General features: G+C 38.9%; 1 protein-coding gene across 1 annotated transcript in view; it reads right to left on the bottom strand.

Annotated features, from left to right (window-relative positions):
- The window catches only part of CNGB3 (cyclic nucleotide gated channel subunit beta 3), a 230,407-nt gene that overhangs the window by 44,116 nt on the left and 173,610 nt on the right, over positions 1-12,681 (bottom strand). Inside the window, exons 17-18 of the mRNA XM_075828074.1 lie at positions 6,351-6,469; positions 219-365 (exon numbers count right to left, since the gene is read on the bottom strand). Of these exons, the coding sequence (XP_075684189.1) occupies positions 219-365; positions 6,351-6,469 (266 nt within the window). The remainder of the gene's footprint in view (positions 1-218; positions 366-6,350; positions 6,470-12,681) is intronic.

Below are 12,681 nucleotides of genomic sequence, written 5' to 3'. Positions count from 1 at the left end.
CTTTCTCTATCACTGTTTCTTCTCCATGCTTTATACTGCAACTATGTTTGCTCACAGTGGCTGCTGCGTATAAGGATAACGATACAAGCTTACCAGAAAATCAGTGAAGGAAGAATTAATTTCCCTTAAATTGTACCTACTATTATCGTTTTTATAACAAACCAGCATACTAATATACGCTATATAACGTACAATTACCACGTAATAGAAAAACATACTTGGCTTTCTTTGTAAGTAGCTTGTTCGAGTCTGGATAGTGAACCAAAATTTCACTAAGACTCTTCTTATCCAGAATGAAAAGATTTGCAAATCCATGGGCCACCACGTTGGCAGTTCTTCGGTTTCCTCCACCAGTGGACAGGAGACTAAAAGAAATTTCAGGACTTGATGACATAAAAATTGAGAGAGCTGGGAATATACCACTGGCACTTCAAGTCCCCTTTCGCTCCACATTTATGGACTATGTCAGAAAAATATATCCAGATATATATACCCATAGTTTTCTAAAGTCCACCTTTGGTTTACATTTGATAGGTTAACATCTGGATACTGTTGTCTACCATGTGATGCAATATTGCAAAGAGCTATACCATTATTTTTACAATGAATGTCAATGGCAGACACATCTAAATTTATTCCCATACATTTTTAATAAAACTTGACTTCATGTTTTATTATTTCAGAAGAAATAAGAAAAATACTCCTTAACTATATGTTCTAAATATAATGTGAATGGGTCTTCATAAGTAGTGTACAAAATTTGTTATTATATGTTCAATCATCATCAATATGAATATAATGACAAAAATGACATGTCAGTCATCACTGTTCTTCATGTAGAATTTGGTAGAATTTTCTACATCGACTTTAGGGCTCATGCATAAGACATTATATGAAGCCATAATTGGGCTGCTATAGAGGTCCATACAGTCTCTACTGTACCTCTGTATTCCTCTAATTTCATCTGGAGGAATACATTGGGTTTTTTTCTGTCAGATTTCAAAAGAAACTAACAGAAAAAAATGTGGACAAACAAAAAGATGGGAGGAATCCTCCAGCTCAACACTGATGCGTCTTTAGTCCAGACTGCGCTCCGTTCCTCGTGACGGCACACGACAGCAATTGCAGAGGATAGGAAAAAACTATGATCCAGCGATGATAGTTTTAAAAGGAAAAAAAATGTTCCAATTTTATTCCAAAAAAGTTTAAAATTCCATAGCAAACAGGTGGTTGCGCCTACGCGTTTCGGACAACGCTCGTGTCCTTATTCATGGAATATCATAAATGAAATAGTGGCATCCTGAATCTTATATCCGGTCAATACAGGTGCAATGCAGTGCAACTTAGTAAGACATGTTGTGGAACGCATTTCAAATTTCTAACACATGTATTATACCAAAAGTCCCGGAGGACATGTATACCGCAATAATATGTATGCGGGATATAAAAATGCTAGAATATAGCAAAAACTATAACTACACTGCTGTGCTTTTGTATTAAAGAGGCTCTGTCACCAGATTATCAAACCCCTATCTCCTATTGTATGTGATCGGTGCTGCAATGTAGATAACAGTAAAGTTTTTTTTTTTTTAAAAACGATCACTTTCTAATGGACAACTGGGAGTGTTTTTGTAAAGGATCTGCCAGGCACTACGTCTGGGTATACTCCCAGGATTAATCAGTCGACACCTGAGGCCAGACCTCTGAGACTGACACCTGCTCCCACCAATCAGGGTGGCAGGCTCAGGAGTGGGAGAGCCTATCGCGGCCTGGTCAGTCAGAGTTAGCTCCGCCCCCTGTCCATTTATACCTGCCGTTTTCTCTTCCTCCTTGCTTGTTATTTTTCTTGGATTCCTGGCCCCACTGCTGCCTTGCTCCAGCCTGCTTCTGCCGTGCTTCTGCCTTGCTTCAGTTCCGTTTATCCTGCGTTGCTCTGCCCCTGGCTTGCTTCTGCTCCGTGCTCCCGTTTGTATACTCCACTACTTCCTGATCCTGACTGGCTCATTCACCGCTCCGTTTCCTCGCGGCGTTCCGTGGGCTACTGTATTCCCTTGCATGTTCCCTGTTTGTACTCCTTGCACTTAGACAGCGTAGGGACCGCCGCCAAGTTGTACCCCGTCGCCTAGGGCGGGTCGTTGCAAGTAGGCAGGGACAGGGCGGTGGGTAGATTAGGGCTCACTTGTTCCCTTCACCTCCTTCCTGCCATTACAGTTTTCTCTTATTTCCAACTGGGCGTGTATTGTGTTTGTAACATCTGGCCGTGTTTACTTGTTTTACTAGCTGGGTGTTGTGAATAGAAGTGTATGATGCTGACAAACACTTCTATTGACAACTAGTAAAACAAGTAAAACTAGTAAACACGACCAGATGTTACAAACACAATACACGCCCAGTTGGAAATAAGAGAAAACACTCCCAGTTGTCCATTAGAAAGGCTCATTTGCATAAATATAAAATTGCACATAACTTGGCCAAAAATGATCGTTTTTAAAAAAAACAAAACTTTACTGTTATCTACAGGGTGGGCCATTTATATGGATACACCTAAATAAAAAGGGAATGGTTGGTGATATTAACTTCCTGTTTGTGGCACATTAGTATATGGGAGGGGGGAAACTTTTCAAGCTGGGTGTTGACCATGGCAGCCATTTTGAAGTCGGCCATTTTGTATCCAACTTTAGTTTTTTCAATGGGAAGAGGGTCATGTGAGACATTTAACTTATCGAGAATTTCACAAGAAAAACAATGGTGTGCTTGGTTTTAACGTTACTTTATTCTTTCATGAGTTATTTATGTCATTATGGGTGTCAGGTCCGAGCATTCCTAGATGAACAGTTTCCTGGAAAGTGGATTGGTCGTCGTGGGCCAGTTGAATGGCCCCCTAGGTCTCCCAATCTGACCCCCTTAGACTTTTATCTTTGGGGTCATCTGAAGACAATTGTCTATGCTGTGAAGATACGAGATGTGCAGCAACTGAAACTACGGATACTGGAAGCCTGTGCTAGCATTTCTTCTGTGATGTTGCTATCAGTGTGTGAAGAGTGGGAGAAGAGGGTTGCATTGACAATCCAACACAATGGGCAGCACTTTGAACACATTTTATAAGTGGTCAGAAACTTGTAAATAACTCATGAAAGAATAAAGTAACGTTAAAACCAAGCACACCATTGTTTTTCTTGTGAAATTCTCGATAAGTTTGATGTGTCACATGACCCTCTTCCCATTGAAAAAACTAAAGTTGAATACAAAATGGCCGACTTCAAAATGGCCGCCATGGTCAACACCCAGCTTGAAAAGTTTCCCCCCTCCCATATACTAATGTGCCACAAACAGGAAGTTAATATCACCAACCATTCCCATTTTATTTAGGTGTATCCATATAAATGGCCCTCCCTGTAGATTGCAGCGCCGATCACATGCAATAGGAGATAGGGATTTGATAATCAACGGCTCATGTTAGAAACATTATGTCAATATTGTTGCATGCGTAAATATTTTTTGCGACCGGATGTAAACTTGAAAGCGATCATATGGCCAGAAACAGAGGGGCAATATTGAAAGACTAATAAAAACATTAAAATACATTAAATATGTGTTTGGCCGGAAAAAAAATGTCCACGTACAATGTTATCAATATCAGAACAATATCAGCCTTTGCTTAATACAAATGCACGGCAGTGTAGTTTTGCTATATTCTAGCATTTTTGATATCCCACATACATATTATTGCTGTATACATGTCCTCCGGGACTTTTGGTATAATACATGTGTTAGAAAGTTGTAATGCCTTCCACAACATGTCTTACTAAGTTGCACTGCGTTCCACCTGTTTTGACCGGATATAAGCTTCAGGATGCCACTATTTAATTTATGATATGCTATGAGTAAGGACACGAGCGTTGTCTGAAACGCGTAGGCACAACTACTATTGCAACCACCGCTGTTTACTATGGAAATTGTAACTTTTTTGGAATAAAATTGGAACACTGTTTCCTTTTTAAACTATCAGCGCTAGATGATAGTTTTTTCCTATCCTCAGAAAAAAATGTGGCGTGCTCCATCAGACTCTGTATGTACGGAGGTATTCTAGGGAAAATAGTCTTATAAAGTTTAACGGAGCCTGGATGGCAGTGCACGGAGGCTGCATGGCTCTGTACTAAGGAGCCGTAGAGCCACCTCTGCCATGTTCATGAGCCCTTTTAGTTTGGGACAAGGACAAATGTACAGGTCTGTTAAAGTGTTCGATGCAATGCTTTGTGACTTGGCTTTGGATTTAACAGTTGTATTATGCAATTTAGTAAAAGGCACAAGATATTTAAATTGGTATATGATGCTCTGGCGGTCTTCTGTACTGTAAAGCATGTTTGGTAACTGACATTCTACTATTTTTCCATAAATAGAGGGTATTTAGTGGGTTTGCTGAAAGCTCCAATATACTGCCACTTATAACTAGGCCACGCAAAACGCGTGAAAAAACGGAAGCTGAACGCCTCCAAACATATGCCCATTGATTTAATTGAAAAAAACGGCATTTCGATCAGACGGGGCGTTTTTTTACGCGGCTGTTTGAAAAAACGGCGCGTAAAAAAACGCCCCGTAAAAAGAAGTGCATGTGACTTCTTCAACCGTTTTTGGAGCCGTTTTTCAATGTGTCAATAGAAAAACAGCACCAAAAACGGCTCCAAAAAACGCATCAAAAAACATTTGATGCTTTTAGGCTATGTTCACACGCTAAAGTAAAAACGGCTGTAAAATATGGAGCTGTTTTCAAGCCATTTTTAGCATCTAACCTTTTTTTATGCATTTTTTTGGAGCCGTTTTTGGGGCTTTTTTTCTATTGACACAATGAAAAACTGCTCCAAGAACGGCTCAAGAAGTGACATGCACTTCTTTATACGAGGCGCTTTTTTATGCTCGATTTTTTCAAACGGGTGCGTAAAAAAACGCCCCGTTTGAATGAAACGCCATTTTTTTTCCATTGAAATAAATGGGCAGATGTTTGGAGCCATTCAGCTTCTGTTTGTTCAGGACTTTTTTGAATCGTTACGCCCCAAAAAACACCTGAAAACACTGCGTGTGCACATACCTTTTAAAACGGCTGAAAATCAGAGGCTGTTTTCCCTTGAAAACAGCTCTGTATTTTACTGCTGTTTTTACTTTACCGTGTGAACATACCCTTATAGTAATTAAACCCGATATGTTTTCGCTTTTCACACTCGCAAGGGTCATGAAAGCCGAGATATGGCAGGTTGTTTGCTGTGGTCCTTAGACTGTAGAGCTATTTTAGCTGCATGTCACATGTAGGTCACAATGGGTTCTGTGGTGGTTGTGTATGGTAAAGCATGTCTGCAGTGTAACGTAGGCACCAAACAAGTCCCCATACCTCAGCTTCCCGAATCCATTCTAACATGGCGGTGTAGTAAAATATAGGAATTAATTGTAGTCAAACCTGAATTGATAGTTTATGAGTGTATATATATATATATAGACCTTGAGAAAATGCGTATGTCCCATATACTCTCAGCTACAGAGCAAGAGGTCGTTTTTTTAAAATGAGTTGTGCTAGCTCTATTTAATGCTTGATTAAAGGCAACCGCGAGAATTAATGAATCGTTCTACGCCAATTTCTTCGTTAGGAAAGGCACAAAAGTCGCAATTTGCGCAAACAAATGCGACTTTTGCAGCACGGCACTTTACAAAAAAGTAGGTGGGGCTTACTTAAAAGGACAGGGCTTTCCACGGCTCGACACATTTACTATAATTTACACCAGAAGCTGCTATAAATTATAGCGCAAATCTAGGCCAGCTCATAGCTGACGTAGATTTGACGTTCTTGTCCACGGGCGGCTAGAGATGCACTTAATTTATTAAGAAGTGCACCTTACTCCAGATTTCTTTAGATGAAGACGTGTATAAAATGCCAGTCTTAATAAATTCCCCCCCAATATTCTCTCATATAGTGTACACATTTATATATTTTTTTAATTTTACGGGATGACTGAGATATATTTTTTTATTTAGCTTATGCTAGAAGAAAGAGTGGGATTTTAAACTACATGTGTTAAAAAAAATCCTCCAACTTTCCCTGTGGCGCTCACAGAACTAGTGCTCAGTGCGTACTGTATATGGTCCCTTCTTCTTGAGCATAACTTTTTGGGAAAAGGCCAAAAAAAAATCGACTGTATGCCCTAAACGTGATATGAATAGAGCCTAAAACTAAACACAAGGATCTCACTATCCTACAGTTGGACCTGATGCCACATCGGTCTGTAGAAGTGCGTTGCTGTCACTGTAATATTTTAGACATGTACGTTTTTTTGCCACCCTTTGGAAGACAACACGAAATAAACCTGATTTCTCCAAACACAGCACCGGCCTTCAATGTAACCAGGATCTTCTGATCATCTGGTCCGCCAAGAACCTGTACAGCTCCCTGCTTGATGATGTACATCTCTCTTCCAATCTCCCCCTGTAATTGGAAATCACTGAATGTCATTGTACAGAATATATGCAAACCACGTAAATTTAAAGGGGTATAATGAGAAGTTGTACAATTTTCCAGTATACTTTCTGTATCAATTCCCCACAGTTTTCAAGATCTCTGCTTGCAGCCAGGAACCCTCATTGTTTAATTACAGTGGCTAAAAAAATAAAATCTGTCCTGGCACACAAGTTCAGGACTTTTACGATACAGTTATCAGAGATATGTCTTGTAACAAGCTGTACACCAACACATGAACTGGTGTGAGGTGGAGCTCAGTATCTGACCAGCCATGTTGATTATTTTTAAGGAGTTGCGTGCATACCCGTACATAAGAACATGCTCTGCTTTCGTAAAAGCCACAGTAGTTCTATCAGTTCTGGCCTTTTATTTCTGATCTAGGAGCTCAGGATGAACAAGGGCTAGCCTCTCCAACATAGGGAATACTGCGGTGCCTGGAAATGTGGGAGTATATGCAAAGAAGAGATGAATGGGTTTCTTTTTTTAATTAGAGTTTGTATGGGGCGTCTGTCAGGGTCTTCTTAACCCCTTCCCGCCGCAGCCCTTTTTCAGATTTTCATTTTCGTTTTTTCTTCCCCACCTTCCAAAAGCCATAACTTCTTTATTTTTCTCACGATATAGTCCTATTTTTTTGTAGCCCCATTTATTGTGCCGTATAATGTACTCGGAAACGGGAAAAAAATTATGTGTGGTGTAGAAACGGAAAAAAAAAACACGATTCCTCCATTGTTTTTTGCGCGTCGTTTTTACAGAATTCACTGTGCAATTAAAACAACATGTTAACTTTATTCTGTGGGTCAAGACGATTACGGCGATACCAAATATATATAGTTTTTTCTATATTTTACTACTTTTACAAGTAAAAACCTAAGTGTAAAAAAGACAATTTATGTTGTGTAGCCAAATTCTGAGAGCCATAACTTTTTTATTTTTCTGTCGATTAAGTGGTATGAGGGCTTATTTTTTGCGGGATAAGCTGTAGCTGTTAATAATACCATTTTGGGGTACATGCAACGTTTTGATCACTTTTTACTTCATTTTTTTTGTTGGAGATTAGGTGACCAAAAGATGGAGATTCTGGCGTTTACAATTTTTTTTTTACGGCGTTCACCGTGCGAGTTAAATAATGATATATTGTAATAGTTCAGACTTTTACGGAGGCGGCGATACCAATTATGTTTATTTTTTTATTTTTTTTTACTATGCTCTAGGGGGAAAATGGGAAAAGGGGGGTTTTTCGAACTTGAAATTTATTTTTTACATAAAAAAAAAATATTTAACTAATTTTTACTTTTTTTATTAGTCCCCCTAGGGGACTTCAACCAGCGATCGTTAGTATTGCAAATGTATTGCAGTATTTCGTGATTCTGACAGGCTTCTATTAAGCCTGTCAGGGCTTAATAGGAGCACAAAGATGGTGGACCTGGGGGCCTTCATTAGTAATGTGAAAGTGATAGCAACATATATGGGTAGAGGGATGAATAACCGCAGTGCATTTCGAGAAAGCTGCCTGCAACGCATTATGGTGAAGCCTTCCCAAGGTCATGTGATTCTTTTTCTTATCTCTAAAAATTCTGCTCCACAAACCTCAAAAGTTTTTTTTAGCAAATCCAAAACTTTTTGGAGATTCTGACCGAATTTGATTTGTGTAGAATCGATTTGCTCATCTCTACTGACAACCCCATTTAGGTATCCTATTTCCAACCTACTGCTGGATGTCCATTCTATAAAGTCTGGCCTGTTAGTTTACTAAGTGTACGGGGAATTGCATGACAAATAAAGCTTACATGAAAAAAGACAACCGTGCAAATACTGTCGAAAAACGAGGAAGAGTGAAGATTTAACAAGGGAGCTATGTGAAAGGCAAGTAATCAGTTAGGTCACGAATGTCATAGCTTCTTCTGTGTGAGCCCTCTAGATGTCAGATAATCATTTCATACCCTTTCATTTCTCAAATAATGATCGAATTGCCGCCTTGGCCTTGAGTTGGTAAATTGTGTTTACTTATTGTTAGATAATATATACTGTTACAATTCCAGAGTGGATTTCTTCTGTACGGCTAAATCATAGCTGTGACTCTTAAATGATTATATCTTGTGTCTTAAATGAAGACATTTGCAGTTGGTATTCACAACGTTTTGAGGGCTACATCTTTCATTTATTATATACACTTTGCAAAACTGTCAAAGCAGAAAACAGATGTCCGCATAAAAGCATTCATTATACAGAGTTTCCTGGATTTCGCACAGGAATTGTATTTAATAACTCTTGTAAAGTGTATCTGTCGATTTCAAGCGGTGGCGGCAGCTGTCCTGGGAGCGGAGCAAATATTTGTAAGAACGCAGTCAATCAATCATCAAGCAACAAGTGGCATCGCGGAGGAATAAGAGCGGGTGCTTCTGTGGCCCTCATCCAATCAGACGTAGAAAGGTCACTTTACTATTAAAAACTCTTTATACCAACGATGTTGGGGAGATGAGAAGGAGCAAGAATACAGAGAACAATGACAACTCAAACCAAAAAGGAAATGTAAGTGGTTTGTGAAGTTCATTGTGTTATTTTTCTCCGATGGGTATAACTAGTTGGGCAAGTGCTGGGTGTAAGGGGGTTCCAAGAAGCCACTCTGCCTCGGCCATGGTATTTAGATTCAGGGAAAGGGCAGCAAACTGAATCTTTGCTCCGAGTAAAGGAAAGTTTAGCTCCAGTTCAATGGCTCTATGATGTCTCCAAAGGCTCACTCTCTGCTGTTGACCTTATGTTTTTTTTCCCAGTTTATATATTTTATACTGTTTGTATCACTACTGTCAGACTATTGATAGTATTCCATCTGTGAATTTATAGCTGATACTACCTGTAAATAGTTTAGAACATACAGTGTCAAGGAAGAGAATAGACCCATATAAAAATAACAAATAATAATAAAAAAATAACAATAATAATAATAAAAAATGTGGTCTAGTAGGAGAATTCAGAGCTGACGCCAGGCAGACCTGACACACATAGAGAAACTTTAAACATCAGGTTTTTAGAAATCTACAATATAGTACAACTTAATTCCTGCAATATATTAATCTCTGCGATCAGGTGATCACCGGGTTTCTTTAGTGTAGCAAATCTGAGTTGCTCTGTTTACAGCTCTGAATGTGACGAGTGTCACACCGCTGGTAGGTTTAACCTGTGACTGGGGCCGTAGTGTCATCTCCATCTACAGAAATAAACTGTCATGTAAAAATACACTATCCCTAGCCCTTAGAGTTGACCTCACAAGAAAGTAAACTGCACATATTATATATAAAATAGATAATAAAATCATCAGATCATGGAAAACCAAGATCAATGGGGAAAAGGCTTGTGTTATGCTTTTTGCTCAGATGTCCTCCCTGCTGCTCCCCTCTCACAGCTTCAAGTCTCACAGACACATTAAGGGAGAGATATTGCAGCTCCATCCCCCTCCTCCCGGTCTTCTATTTACTGTTTTAGGCCCCATGCACACGACCGTAATTTTCACCCGTAGTTAAAGATTACATTTGCAGACCCATTCATTTCTATTGGCCACGGACACGTTTCTGCATATTCACGGATGTGTGTCTGAGCCGTAGGAATGATCCGCAAATTAAAGAACATGTCCTATTCTTGTCCACAATTGCAGCACGGAATCGCCCATACAAGTTTATGGGTGCGTCTGCAATTGTGGACGGCTATGGACGTGTATCCGTAGCCGTCAGATCTGTATTTGTGGACAGTAAAAACTATTACGGTCGTGTGCATGAGGCCTTAGACTAGATTCATTTTTTGTGGAGGTTTCTGAACATTTACAGAGTCCTGCAGGCAGGGAAAGATGAACTGCAGTCCAATTTTTCCAGATAACACATATTACAAAGTCTCATTTCTTCACATGTACTACTGATTTCTTCAAAAATAATGATAATAAAAGAAAATAATAATTATAATGATAGGTATTCTTTAAACATTAAGACAAGTTTCATGTAAATCACTTCTAGAGGAAGAGGCTACACAGACAGCAGGTTTTCGACTTTTTTTCTACCTTTCCGGTCTTACATGGAACGATTAGACGGAGGGGCGATTATAAATCCAGTCCTAAGCAGCCATAATTCATAGTATCATCCACCTCTCACATTTGTATAGAGACATGTAAAGAACTACTACTAAAGGAACCAACGACCTCATTAAGAATGATAGAGATACGAAGTCCACAGCGCACTGAATATTTGACCAAAATCAAAATTTTTATATCAATTCGATGTACAAAAGAGAAATGCAATGGGCATGGTCACCCATTACAACAGCAGTGATGCCAGTATGATGTATAATGGGTGCACCGTGAGTATCACGAGCTGCTCCACAGAGTAAAACACATTCTACTTATTTAAACAACAGTTTTTAAGGACATTTAACATTAACTTTATCAAGGCTGCGGCTAGCCTTTCTGCTGCCGGAAGGGAACAGTGATATGGAGCCAGGGTGGGCATCGTAGGGTGGGCATGAAAGGGAGAGGAGATCTAAAGATAGTAGAAAAAAAAACGATATCGCTTTTATGTTGACACGATGTGGAAATCGGTTTATAACAAGTGTATAACAATCCTGATCACATGCTGCGTAACATCGGCAGTGTATTACTTACCTGCAGATAAATGACATACCTACCCACCCACACTTACTATATTACCCATTCATTATATACCTACCTGCACTTAGTATATCATACTCATCCATTATTTACCTACCTACAGAAACACACTATATCACTCATTCATTATATACCTACCTACCCGCACTCACTATATATCACTCATCCATTATATACCTGCCTACCCTCAGTCATTATATTACATTCATTCATTATTTACCTACCAATCTGCACTCATTATATAACTTTCATCCTTTATATACCTACCTACCTACCTACCTGCACTCATTATATCACTTTCATCCTTTATATACCTACCTACCTACCCGCACTCATTATATTACATTCATTCATTATTTATTTACCTAACAATCTGCACTCATTATATTATATTCATACATTATTTACCTACCAACCCTCACTCATTATATTACACTCATCTATTATATACCTGTCTACACAAACTCATATTACACTCATCCATCATATATATATATATATATATATATATCAAGCTCATTCATTATTTACCTACCTACCAATACTCACAATATTACACTCATTCATTATATACCTACGTATCTGCACTCACTATTTTACACTCATTCATAATAGACCTTCGTATCTGCACTCACTATATTACACTCATTCATTATATACCTGACCTCAGTATATCACACTCACTTATTACATACCTACCTGCACTCACTATATCACACTCATCCATTATTTACCTGACCTCAGTATATCACACTCACTTATTACCTACCTACTCGCAATCACTATATTACACTCATTCATTATATACCTACGTATCTGCACTAACTATATTACACTCATTCATAATAGACCTTCGTATCTGCACTGACTATATTACACTCATTCATTATATACCTACCTACTCGCAATCACTATATTACACTCATTCATTATATACCTACCTACTCGCAATCACTATATTACACTCATTCATTATATACCTACGTATCTGCACTCACTATTTTACACTCATTCATAATAGACCTTCATATATGCACTCACTATATTACACTCATTCATTATATACCTGACCTCAGTATATCACACTCACTTATTACATACCTACCTGCACTCACTATATCACACTCATCCATTATATACCTACCTACTCGCAATCACTATATTACACTCATTCATTATATACCTACCCAACCTCACTATATTACACTCATCCCATATAGACCGAGGGTGTGCACTGGGGGAGTTGTAGAAAGTTTAACTCTTTTCCCCACAAGAACCAAGCTTAATCAAGTGTCTCTGAACCTCACCTGTCCTCATTCCAACAAGGCCGAATTATGTCATCACACGGGCTTGCATCCGAAAAAGCCTGTTGCTGCAGAATGGCTGGTCAGGCAACCTAGAGCTCCTTTTTACCCGCTGGCGCAACTGATGACACAGATACAATTGAACCCAATAGGGTTGGTATATTGCTTTTTTCTGGGTTTTTGGCTCACATGGCCTTATTGACAGTGCGACCCTGTGCTTTATGGTT

This window comes from Rhinoderma darwinii, chromosome 5, assembly GCF_050947455.1.
Source record: "Rhinoderma darwinii isolate aRhiDar2 chromosome 5, aRhiDar2.hap1, whole genome shotgun sequence".
Taxonomy (NCBI): Eukaryota; Metazoa; Chordata; class Amphibia; order Anura; family Rhinodermatidae; genus Rhinoderma; species Rhinoderma darwinii.
The sequence above is the reverse complement of the archived record's forward strand: the minus strand, read 5'-3'. Positions and strand labels throughout refer to the sequence as shown.